Here is a 12,929-nt window from a genome sequence, read left to right as displayed (position 1 = left end):
GCCGTTCATTATCTTGTAAGTTTCTATTAGATCTCCCCTCAACCTCCTAAACTCCAATAAATAAACTTTAACTTTTAAAAACAGACAGGCACGCTCCTATACATCAAGCTCTTTTTTAATGTGCAATCTTAACTATAGATGACACTTGGTGGAACTTGAGGGTGGCACGATGGCACAGTAGTCAACACTGCTGCCTCACAGGGTCAGGGGCCTGGGTTCAATTGCAGCCTCGGGTGATAGATTGTCTGTGTGCTGTTGGCACATTCTCCCCATGTCTGCATGGATTGCTTCCGGGTGCTCCGGTTTCCTTCCACACTCCAATGATATGCAGGTTTAATGGCCTTGATGAAGGGTCATCCAGACTCAAAACGTTGGCTCCATTCTCTCTCCACAGATGCTGTCAGACCTGCAGAGTTTCTCCGGCATTTTCTGTTTTTGTTTCAGATTCCAGCATCCGCAGTATTTTGCTTTTATCTGCAGTTTAGGTGGATTGGCCATGCTAAATTGCACCTTAGTCTCAGGGGGATTAGCTGGGTAAATGCGCGGGGTTAGCGGGATCAGGTCTGGGTGGGATTGTTCTCAGTGCAGGCTCGATGGGCCAATTCTGCACTGTAGGGATTCTATGAAATGCTCTTCCAGAGCTGCTCCCAATCCCCATGCTTCCATGAGAGGAGGAGGGGGTAATCCAGGCGTTTCCGTGGATATGAGTGAAACACCGCCATTGATTGGGCAGGGAGCGCGTGACTGAGCGTTGGGGCTGCAGAGGAAGTTGTTGCAGCGGAGGCTGTGTGTGTCTGTTGGAGGCGGTGTCTGCAGGGAGATGAAGCTGCTACGGCTCTGCAGAGTTGGCCTGTTGGTGCTCGCTGCGTTGACAGGTACCGCGGTTGCACCGATACACGCTCAGTGTTCGGTGGAATGGTAGGTTCCCCGTGATGTGAGTGTCGCTACTGACTGTGTTGGTGGATGTAACAGTTTTGTATGTAGCCTTTCTGTGTGTGTGTGCATTCGGGAAATAAAACTCCCTGAGGCAGCCTGCTCGCAGTCTTGTGACTGACTTTTCAACTGATCCTAACTTTATAAATTATACTCAGCTTTTTGGATTATGGTACCAGGCCCTGATACTCCATGTTTAGGGGAAGGTGGGACGTGTTCAGGCAATAGTTTGGCTTACGTAATTTTCTCTTGTGTTGGTTTATTTCATAATCACGACCCCAAAAACCATTTCTTCATTGTGTAAAGCGTTTTGATCTGTTCATACAAATCCCAGTCTTGAATGACACTTAAATAATTGATCACCTATTTTCACCATGTTTATTCTGTAGGACATTTGGAATTCCTTGCAAAAGTGTCTATCTCGAATTAGTGACCCAAATTAAAGCTTGGAAGACTGCTGATAATTGTGCTAATGGAGGAGAGAAGTGTTTGTACACAGTAAGTACAAAAGTACAGTAAGTACGTCTTATGTTTCCATTTAGTCAACAATGAATTAGGAATATGAGTAGGCCATTCAACCCACCGAGCTGCTGCTCAATTGTAGCCTCCACCTGGTTTTCCTTCCAAGCCCCTATACCCTTAGACTCTTGATTGACAAGGGATTCAATTACCCTGCCTTCACTGTGCTCTGGGGAAGAGAGAATTCAGTAAGAAGTCTTACAACACCAGGTTAAAGTCCAACAGGTTTATTTGGCAGCACAAGCTTTCGGAGTCTCGGGCTCCTTCTTCAGGTGAGTGAAGATTGTGTTCACAAGCAGGACGTATACCCCTGTTTGTGAACACAACTCTTCACTCGCCTGAAGAAGGAGTCTGAGACTCCGAAAGTTTGTGCTGCCAAATAAACCTGTTGGACTTTAACCTGGTGTTGTGAGGCTTCTTACTGTGCTTACCCCAGTCCAATGCCAGCATCTGCACATCGAAGAGAGAATTCAACAGAACAGATTGCTCTCAAGTGCCCATTGTTCTTAATTTGCCACCTAAGACAATGCATTTGATAGGCTTCGACTGTCATAGAATTCCTACCATGTAGAAGAAGCCATTTGGCCTGTCGAGTCTGCATCGACTCTGACACAATACCTTACCCAAGCCCTCTCCCCTGCCCTATCTCCGTCACCCCACACATCTCCCATGGCTAACCCATCTAACCTACATATTTTTGGGACACTAAGGGGCAATTTAGCATGGCCAATAATCCATCTAACCACATCTTTGGACTGTGGGAGGAAACCAGAGCACTCGGAGGAAACTCAGGCAAACACTGGGAGAATGTTTGGAGTTTGCACAATCAGTTAACCAAGGCTGGAATCGGGTCCCTGGTGCTGTGAGGCAGTAGTGCTAACCACTCCGCCATTGTTCTGCCCTTACCATAGTCATGGTCGTAGCCATCTTGATCCTGGTATCGCTAATGGCAACATAGCAAGCAGCATAGGTTGCATCTGAAACAGTAATCTTGACTCAATTTTCCCCACCTGCACCTAACCCTGGAGGATCTGAAAAATGTTTAACACCATATTGGCCTCAAAATACTGAAAACAGGTCTTGATGATATGTTTGCAATATACAAGTAGTCTTTTACCTATTATAGATTCCTTTGATAAATTGGGCAGGTCTGAATGAGCCCTGTTCTGCTCAGGATGTCATGATGTGGAGATGCCGGCGTTGGACTGGGGTAAGCACAGTAAGAGTTTTAACAACACCAGGTTAAAGTCCAACAGGTTTATTTGGTAGCAAATGCCATTAGCTTTCGGAGCGCTGCTCCTTCGTCAGATGGATATCCATTCCATCTGACGAAGGAGCAGCGCTCCGAAAGCTAATGGCATTTGCTACCAAATAAACCTGTTGGACTTTAACCTGGTGTTGTCAAAACTCTTACTCTGCTCGGGTTTTCCAGGCATGTGTGCCAGAGAAATCAAAAGATTAGTAGTTTTATTTTTAAGGTTGATTGTGGGGCTAGAAGGAACAGATGTGTTCCCATTCTACTCTACTCCAAAGCACCATTGTTGATCTGTCATCGCTCCTTTTCAGACGGTCAGTTCAAGAGACCTTGCTGAGATCAGGAAGCCTAACACATCTGGGGACAGCTGTTCTAGTATCTAGTTAGGAAACGAGAAAAGTTGACCACAGAATATCAGTTAGGTGATTTCTCTCCAACCACTCAATCCATTTGACACTTGCCTTTATTTACTTGAGTTGGCCAGTATTCCTGTGTCCTCTTTTATTCTTTGTAAACATTGCGTGGCTTAGAATGTTATATTAAAGATGAATGTAAATTTAAATTGTTATTGTAATGCATACTTACACGGTTTTTTGAGAGCTCCTTTTTAAGTGTGGTAGAAAATGTTAGGATACTCCTGTAGCTTTAAGAAAGAAAATCATGGATTATCTTCTGTAGTTACCTGTTAGATTAAATGATGCTCCTGATATTTTTTCTGTAGGCACTGATTGTTGATGAAAGGTCATTGACCCTGAAAAGTTAACTCTATTACTTCGCAGATACCCCGACTCCCGGACGTGCTGAGTATTTTCCATTATTCGCTACCAATTTGTGTTAATTTTGCCTCCTCTCATAGCTGAAGTCTGCAAATGAACATTATATTGTTGCTCAGCACACCACTCCAGTGCACAAATATGTCGATAACCTTACATTCAAACTGGTTTCCCCCTTGGACAATGGATCCTGCAAAGTCTCCGTAAGTAATATAATTACATTTCTATATTTCAAATTTTATTAGCCTCTAACAAAGTTCCTTACACAAGATGTTTTAAGTCCGTATTTTGTCTGTCTTGCCCATATAATATCATCATTAGCTTGGTAATTAAATTATTTGAATTTGTAACATAATATTCAGTATCCCTTTAGAGTATTGTAGATATTGCATTCCATCTGGGTATGATCTTGTTTGGTCCACCAACTGTCTAGTCAACAGTACTTTCTGTATTGAAAATAGAAATGAGAAAAAAATGTTTTTAAAGGGGTGAGGGAGAAGAAAAAAAAGTGAAACTTTAACGTCACCTAAACTATGCAGACATTTCAAGAGTTTATTACTGTAATGTTTGGGTCAGTGACACATTGCACTAGTTGTAAAACTACAAAATGGGGCAATGGTCCTGTTTGTGCTCCTATTGGCAGCCTAAGGATTAAGTTGACAGTTTACTCATACCTTTACTGGAGAGACTCCATCTCTGAACCTCTTCTCACTTTTAAGGAACTTCTGAAAACCTACCTCTTTGACCAAGCTTATGGTCATCTTTTCTTATCTTCCTATGTGGCTTGATTCGAAGTTTGTTTGATCGCTTCCTTGAAAGGCAGTGGTGAAAAGCCACACTAGAGGCGTTATGTACCATGCAGGTTGCTGTTGATAACTTCCCAAGATGTATCTTTCTTGTCCATTCTGATTTGGATTTTGGCGCATGAGAAATGATGTAGTTAGCAGATGTGAATGGGAGAAAGTGAGAAAGTAACCAGACGAAGGTGGATGGGTGAGAATGTTGGGCAGATCAGTAGCAGTTACAATCCGATCTCCGTTTGTACATGTTGAGCAAACAGTGAAAGAAGGTACTCCCAGATGGTAGGTTTTTTAATGAAAGAAGCACAGATACCCACTTCTTGAAATCTGTACTTGAGAGGTGAGCCGTCATCTTAAATACATAGAATCCCTACAGTGCAGAAGGAAGCCATTAGGCCCATTGAGTGTGCACTGACCACAATCCCACACAGGCCCCATTCCCGCAACCCCACATACTTACCCTGCTAATCCCCCTGACACTAGGGTCAATTTAGCATGGCCAATCAACCTAACCTGCACATCTTTGGACTGTGAGAGGAAACCGGAGCATCTGGAGGAAACCCAGACAGACACGGGGAGAATGTGCAAACTCCACACAGACAGTGACCCGAGGCCGGAATTGAACCTGGGTCCCTGGCGCTGAGAGGCAGCAGTGCTAACCCTTGTGTCACCGTGCTGAACCACTGAGTGCAAAATGAAAAGCTTTGATAGCATATCTCTTTTCAGCAGTACTCAAGTTCTAGACTATTAAGTGACCATTTAAGAGTTGTTAGACTGTTATGACAACCTAATTGTGTCATTAATGTGGTTTTGGGGAAGAAACTGTGCCAAGTTAGATCTATACATGACTACTGTCCCTTGTTATGTGCATAGCCCTTGAAGCACTTGGATTACATGGGACAGACAATAAATACTGTCTTACTTGCATCCCAAGAACGGATCCTCATTGACTGGTCTCCAAAACTGCATGTTTAAAGATTATAAATGTTAGGCATGTGAAAGACACTAGGGGCCATAACTTCGGACTTGCATTTTGGATGGTTCCCAGTGCAGCGCAGTTGCCCAGAGGAAGTTAGCGCTCATGTTTAAGTTCCTTCATGGCCGCTTTTCTCCTGCTCTGTCATCTCCCCTCAAAAGAATTTGGCATTACTTCCTTTTAAGAGGTGGTAGTAAATGAAATATGAAATTGTTAGCTAAGGAAAATGGTAGATATTTAAGCAGAATTTGGGAATTTTATAAAACTGCTCAAGGTAGGTGAATTGTCGACTGAAACGTGAAAGGAGAAAGCCAAATTAAAAATGGATTTAGTGAACGAGTCCCCAATATCATAGAGCATGGAAACAGGCCCTTCGGCCCAACTTGTCCATGCTGCCCTTTTTTTTAACCACTAATCTAGTCCCAATTGCCTGCATTTGGCCCATACCCCTCTCTACCCATCTTACCTGTGTAACTGTTCAAATGCTTTTGAAAAGACAAAATTTTATCGCCTCTACCACTACCTCTGGCAGTTCGTTCCAGGCACTCACTACCCTCTGTGTGAAAAAAATGCCCCTCTGTACTCTTTTGTATCTCTCCCCTCTCGCATTAAACCTATGCCCTCTAGTTTTAGACTCCCCTACCTTTTGGAAAAAGATATTGACTATCTAGCTGATCTATACTTCTCATTATTTTATAGACCTCTATAAGATCACTCCTAAGTCTCCTACGCTCCAGGGAAAAAAAAGTCCCAGTCTATCCAGCCTCTCCTTAGAACTCAAACTATCAAGTCCCACTAGCATCCTAGTAAATCTTTTCTGCAACCTTTCTAGTTTAATAATAATCTTTCTATAATAGAGTGACCAGAACTGTACACAGTATTCCAAGTGTGGCCGTACCAATACCAATGTCTTGTACAATTTCAACAAGATGTCCCAACTCCTGTATTCAATGTTCTGACCAGTGAAACTAAGCATGCCTCCCAGAAACACAGAAAATAGGAGCACTTCAGCCCTTTGAGTCTGTTCTACCATTTATTACGATCACGCTAATCATCCAACCTGTTCCTGCTTTCGCCCCGTATACTTTGATATCTTTAATCCCAAGAGCTATATCCAACTCTTTCTTGAAAACAGTGTTTTGGCCTCAACACCTTTTCTGTGGTAGAGAATTCCACAGGTTCACCACACTCTGGGTGAATAAATTTCTCATCTCAGTTCTAAATGGTCTATTCTTTATCCTTAAACTGTGACATCTGGGCTCCTCCAACATCGGGAACATTCTTGCATCTACCCTGTCTAGTCCTGTTCGAATTTTATAAGTTTCAATGAGATCCCCCCCGAATTCTTCCAAACTCCAATGAATATAATTCTGACCGAATATCTGAACTGAATGTCCTTTTCTTCACCCAGAGTAGTGTGTTATTTTGTTCTTGGTTTTGGCGCGATGGCAAATTTATTTGTGATTTAATTAAGAAAAATCTGGTTCTGGATGTTGATGGCATGTCCTTTGGCCATCCTTAGTTGCCCCTGAGATGGTTGAACTGCGTTCTTTTGAGGTTTAATACATGGGCTGCACCGTGGTTAGCGCTGCTGCCTCACAGCGTCAGGGACCCGGGTTTGATTCCCAGCTTGGGTCACTGTCTGTGAGGAGTCTGCACGTTCTCCCTGTGACTGCGTGGGTTTCCTTCCACAGTCTGAAAGATGTGCTGGTCAGGTGCGTAGGCCAAGCTAAATTCTCCCTTGGTGTACCTGAACACGTACCGGAGTGTGACGACTAGAGGATTTTCACAGTAACTTCATTGCAGTGTTAATGTAAGCCTACTTTATAACCCTAATAAATAAACATAGGTTTAAATTAAGGAGCAGGAGATTAGAGGGGATTTGCGGCAAAATATTTTCACCCAGAGGGTGGTGGGAATCTGGAACTCTGCCTGAAAGGGTAGTAGAGGTGGGAATCCTCACAGCATTTAAGAAGCATTTAGATGAATACTTGAAACACCATAGCGTACAAGGCTATGGACCAAATGCTATAAAAGGGATTAGAATAGATAAGTTTGATGGCTGGCCTAGACACGATGGACAAAAGAGTCTCTCTTTCTGCTTTAAAACTGAGGTTGAATAAATGAGGATTGTTTTCACTGGAAAGACGGAGGTTGAGGGGAAACCTGATAGAGATGTCCAAAATTGTGAGAGGCATAGACAGGGTGGATAGTCGGAGGCTTTTTCCAAGGGTGGAAGTGTCAATTACAAGGGCGCACAGGTTCAAATTTAAGGGAGATGTGCGGGGGAAATTATTCATGCAGAGAGTGGTGGGTAATTGGAACATACTGCTAAAGATGGTGGTGGAAGCAGGCACATTAGCAACATTTAAGAGGCATCTGGATGGGTACGTGAATAGAGGGATACGGACCAAGTAAGGGCAGAAGGTTTTATTAGTTTAGTTAGGCATCATGATTGGCACAGGCTTGGAGGGCCAAAGGGCCTGTTCCTGTGTTGTACTTTTCGTTGCTCTTTGCTATTTTGACTCTATAACAGCTGAATAGCTTGCTAGATCACTTCAGAGGACACTTAAAAGTCAACCAGGTTATTGAGGGACTCCAGGCCTTGTAGATCAGATATTAAGGACAGCAGTTTTCATTCGCTAAAGACCTAGTGAACCAGTTTGTATTGATGCCCCTTTAGCAGATGCTAGCATTTTATTTCAGACAGTACTGATTTTGATTTTTCAGACTGCTATGGTGGGATTTGATGTTGCATTCTGTGGATTACTAGTCCAGCAGCATATTTTATGTGCTATATGGCACAGGGGTTAGCACTGCTGCCTCACAGCTCCAGAGACCTGGGTTTGATTCCCTGCTTGGGTCACTGTCTGTGTGGAGTTTGCACGTTCTCCCGTGTCTGCGTGGATTTCCTCCGGGTGCTCCGGTTTCCTCCCACAGTCCAAAGATGTGTGGGTTAGGTGATTGGCCATGCTAAATTGCCCCTTAGTGTTCCGGGATGCGCAGGTTAGAGGGATTAGTGGGGTAATTATGTGGGGTTACAGGGATAGGGCCTGGGTGACATTGTTGTCAGTGTGGGCTCGATGGGCTGAATGGCCGCCTCCTCCTCCACTGTAGGGATTCTATGATTCATATCCGTCAGGTGCTCTTTCAATTAGTATTGTATTTACTCAGAGTTAGAAAGTTCTTGCCTTAAACTGTTTCTAATTAGAGAAAAACAATTTATTAAAATTTGTAGTTCTGTGTCTTACAGCCTAACCTGAGAAAAGATAAGAAACTAGCCTGATTAAAAATTCCTGCTAAAATGTGTGCAAATCACTCGGAGGTGTCCAAGCTATAGTAGCTTGCCTGCAAATTATTCTCACTGGAGTGTTGTAGATCAGAACATTCCAACAGTTTTTGATGAAAACCAAAGCCTCTGTTTCTACTAATACAGCTGAGTACATATTCTTGTTGCAGGGATTCTCTGTTTCTGAATTGTGGTATGCAGTCCTAGACTTTGGCACAAACTATTGCAACTTGCACAACCTCATTGAAGGTAAGAATTGAAAATAGCCACGCATAGAAAAGCTTCTGGAATAAAAAGTGAAGGACCTTTTTCCCTGATTTTATTCGGCTTTGTTTTCCAGGTAGTGGCTTGGACAAGGTTTCTGGCTACAGCGAATCAACAAACAACTCAAAGTGCACTCAGTATTCATCAGCTAATTGTACAATTTACTAGATGAGTTGTTCTTCCGCGATGTTTAAGAATAATCAGGAATCTGCATAATGCTTCATAACTCGGGGATGCCAATTTTATACCCTACTTGCTTAGAGAAAAAAGACACTGAAATTATTGTCTATGCGTATCAGAGCCACTCTTCCTCCAATAATAAGACTGCCTAAGCTCTGAGGGATTGAGTAAAGAAATAAAAGTATTTGGCACCATATTCAATAATGCCAGGGAGCAGATAACAGCTCCATTTAATGACCGGGTCCCTTGTAGTGTGAGCTGCTTGTCACTAATATAGATAATTTGGACCACAGAAACAAATCACTTGGCTCCAATGGTCAATGTAGATGTTTAAACTCCACATGAGCCTAGTTCCCAGGCTGGATCTTATTTTTATGTTTTGTTCAAGGACTTTTAATTTTGGGAATTCTTTCTGCCTTTAGAAATATTACAGATAGGTGATGATGTATTTTGGTATTTTTATGAATTGAAGGAGTGCTGTGCTGTATTCTCCTTCTGTCGGGTCACCTTGGACCCGGTGAAGTCATTTAAAAAATCTTTATAAACTGAAGCATAGACCTACTGTGTAACTCAAAAGGTATTAATAGACACAAAAACAGAAAATGCTGGGAAATTTCAGGTCTGACAGCATCTATGGAGCGAGAATAGAGCCAACAAAGTTCAAGTCAGAATGACCCTTCGTCAGAGCAATAATGAGTTGCCTTGACAATGTGGTGGAGGATTCAAACACAGTTTGAGGTGAGCTGTTTAGGTAGTCCTGTGATGGGTAAACAAACCAAAGGAATAATGCAGAACAAGAGAAGTCCTGACGATATTGGGAGTGTAACGTGGTCCTTTTACTAAGTCCTTACACTGTGTTCCATTTTCCCCAATCTTAATGAACTCCTCAACATTTACATCTTGTTTTTGAACCTGCAGGCTGCTTTTAAAATCCTTTTGAACATGCATCTGAATACATTGGTATAATTATACAGTAGCCTTTTTAAAAAAAAAAGTATTTTTGATGTGTGCACTGGTGGATCCTTTGTTATTTGAATGATCGTTTGTCTTCCTTTAGAACGAATTCCTTAATTATCACTTTATTAAATTAATACAATGCATGTAGCTGGGTCTGTGTGTTTTTACAATAAGTATAATTCTGGTAGTGAATCACGTGCTGTAATTTTCGAGCTCCCCAGCGTTGGATTTGGGGGCTACTCTTCTTTCTTCCTTGGAAGTTCCCAGGTAAGGGTTTGCTCGGCAATTCTCCAGGAGAGCTAACTGCATCTGAATAATTGTTTCACTGGGAACCATTTTACAAACTGATTTAAATTGTTAACTTCAGATGGCTCGACCAGTTACTCTGGAAAAAGTTACAAGAAATAAAAGCACTTCTAACTTCAGTGTGACTGTTTCCCATACAGAACACCCCACACACACACACACACTCCTGACTTCCAGGGAACTCCCCTCTCATTCCTGTCTCCCAGGGGACTCCATGACATGAATTCTCGTGCAGGTATGTTGGTATGGAGTAGCACTCCCAGGAGGTTATGCCACTACAAGAAAGTTATGGCCCATTTCTGGACCTTGCTGTTTATGATGGTAAAGTCCTCTGGCGGAGGCCCCCTGTGACCATTCACTCAGTACCTATGGCTGAAGAGGCTTGCCTCTTCTCAGTTTAGGTTGCATCCTGGTTGGAAATAAAGATGTTAGGGCAGTCTCCTGTTTACCTGGATGGTCACTGCAGTTTTCAACTGTCAATAGGAGAGCTGGAAAGCTCTGCTTTGATCCATTAATCATGGGATTGCTTAACCCTCTCCTTATAGCCTTTTTTTGGCATTTAGCATTCAGGTAGATTGATGTGGCTTCATTGGATTTTTAGCTCATGCTAATGCATGTCTACAGCTAGTTCTCACATGCCCCCCTACATCAGAATTGACTTGGTTTAATGGCAATCAGAGTAGGGATATGCTATGCATGCGGTTGCAGATTGTGATTATATAGCTATCCTGCTGATGGCCCATAGTGCCTCAAGGATGCCCAGATTTGGACTGTCAGATTTTTCTTTAGTTTGTCCCACTTAGGTAGTAATGTCGCACTGCATTATTCATAGGTTGAATTGAGATGTCTTCACGAAGACTACACTGGTTAATACTCTGATGCTACAGTGTACAGATGTGTCTTCAACAGGTTGGTGAGAAAGGCATGGTGACACAGTGGTTAGCATTACTATTTCATAGTGCCAGGAACCTGGGTTCGATTCTGGCTTTGGGGACTGTGTGGAGTTTGCACATTCTCCTCGTGTTTGCATGTGTTTTCTCCGGGTGCTCCAGTTTCCTCCCACAGTCCAAAGATGTACCGGTTAGGTGGATTGGCCACGCTAAATTGCCCCTTTAATGTCCCAAGATGTGTAGGTTAGGGGAATGTAGCAGTGTAAATACATGACCACCTTCTGTACTACGATTCTATGAAAACAGGTGGGTGTGTTCACCCCCTCACCCCCCCAATCAGTGTTGGCATCACCACAGTTCCCCCCCCCCCCCCCCCCCACCCCGATTGGAGGCGGCATTCATACCCCTCTAAGCCACTCCCCCTTCTGATTAGAGCCAGCATTCAGCAATGCCCCCCCACCCCCCTGCCCGGCACAGATGGAACTGGCATTCAACCCTCTCCCCAATCGGGAGCCGGCATCTTCTCACTCCTGCGATCAGATTTCAGCTCTCTCCACCACCACCCCCCCCCCCCCCCCCCCCAAACTCCTCTCCTCCGGTTGAGGCCTGGCTACGTCATGCCCCCCTGGGGGCTATACTCATGTTTACGCCCCTGGGGGGGGATCCCCAGGATAGATTCATTACTCGGTGAACTTGTTGTAAACACGTTGGTGTGGTTTGAATGTGTGTATATATATATATATATATTGTGTGTATATATAATCAGTAGACCAAAAACCCAATTCAAGGAGTGTCAGTTTGAGTCGAGGGAAATGAATCCGACTGAAGCTGTAAAGATTATGGGTGATAACCTGAGTAGTTCCAAGTTACTGGGGTCAGCAGTAGCAGAAGATGAAAGTATTAAAATAAAAATTAAGTAACAGATTAGCTCTGGTTGGAGTAATTTGAAGAAAAGCAATGGAGCGTTATCAGATAGAAAAGTATCGCTGTAACTGAAAGGAAGAATATAAAGGACAGTTATGATACCATTGTTGAATAGTGCAGAAACTGGAGCAACAACAAGAAGGGAGGAGCCAAGGCAGGATATTAATGAATGTGGATATTGAGATAGCTATGTGGAGTGGTGGAAAAGGCCCATCTCCAGAACCAGTACATCAGGGGGTCAGTGAAGATTGTGCAATCATCAAAGAAAATAGCCACGGTGGTATTGAAATGGTATAGTTCTATGTTTTAGAGAGAGAGAGAAGATGTGGTGAGGCAAGTGACGTAGATGTGTCTGCCAACAAGGAGAAAAAGAGGGTCTAAGATCAGATGGAAAGATATGGCGGAGAATGATTTAAGTACAGTGGGATTAGAAGAGGAGTAGGTGATAGATTGGAGATGGGAAGGGTGATCAACCAGCATCGTAGTGACCCCAATAAAATGGGAGAAGCCAGACGATGATGATTTGGGTGAAATTTACAAATAAGGTGCACACAACATGTAAATGCTAATTTAGTTCTAAATTGTGCGAATATTTGATTCAAAAGTTTCTATTAAAGGCTTCATCAGTTAGACTGCCAACTGCATATGAATGAATCAAAATACTGGTTAAAAACAAGTAACCAGTACAAAATGATCAATAATTCCTCAATTATCCATTTGACATCATGAATAAATAAGTACCACAAAAACTAAGCAATTATATACGAGTTAAATTGTTTATTCAATGATGTTAGTATAGTGGGAATTTCATCTACTCCTGGGAATTTCTCACTTTTGGAGTTGTTTAATAGCCCACCCACCAT

At 42.9% G+C, this 12,929-nt stretch overlaps 1 protein-coding gene across 1 annotated transcript; it reads left to right on the top strand.

The window, feature by feature from the left end:
• The first annotated feature begins 563 nt into the window (after positions 1–563).
• Positions 564–10,370, top strand: LOC144507667 (uncharacterized). The gene is made up of 5 exons (XM_078234827.1): positions 564–918; positions 1,323–1,431; positions 3,564–3,683; positions 8,716–8,794; positions 8,886–10,370. The coding sequence occupies exons 1-5, from the start codon at positions 821–823 to the stop codon at positions 8,975–8,977; spliced, it is 498 nt and encodes a 165-aa protein (XP_078090953.1). The 5' UTR covers positions 564–820; the 3' UTR covers positions 8,978–10,370.
• The last annotated feature ends 2,559 nt before the right edge of the window (positions 10,371–12,929 follow it).

The sequence above is a fragment of the Mustelus asterias genome, chromosome 2 (genome assembly GCF_964213995.1).
Source record: "Mustelus asterias chromosome 2, sMusAst1.hap1.1, whole genome shotgun sequence".
In the NCBI taxonomy this organism is placed as follows: Eukaryota; Metazoa; Chordata; class Chondrichthyes; order Carcharhiniformes; family Triakidae; genus Mustelus; species Mustelus asterias.
The sequence above is the reverse complement of the archived record's forward strand: the minus strand, read 5'-3'. Positions and strand labels throughout refer to the sequence as shown.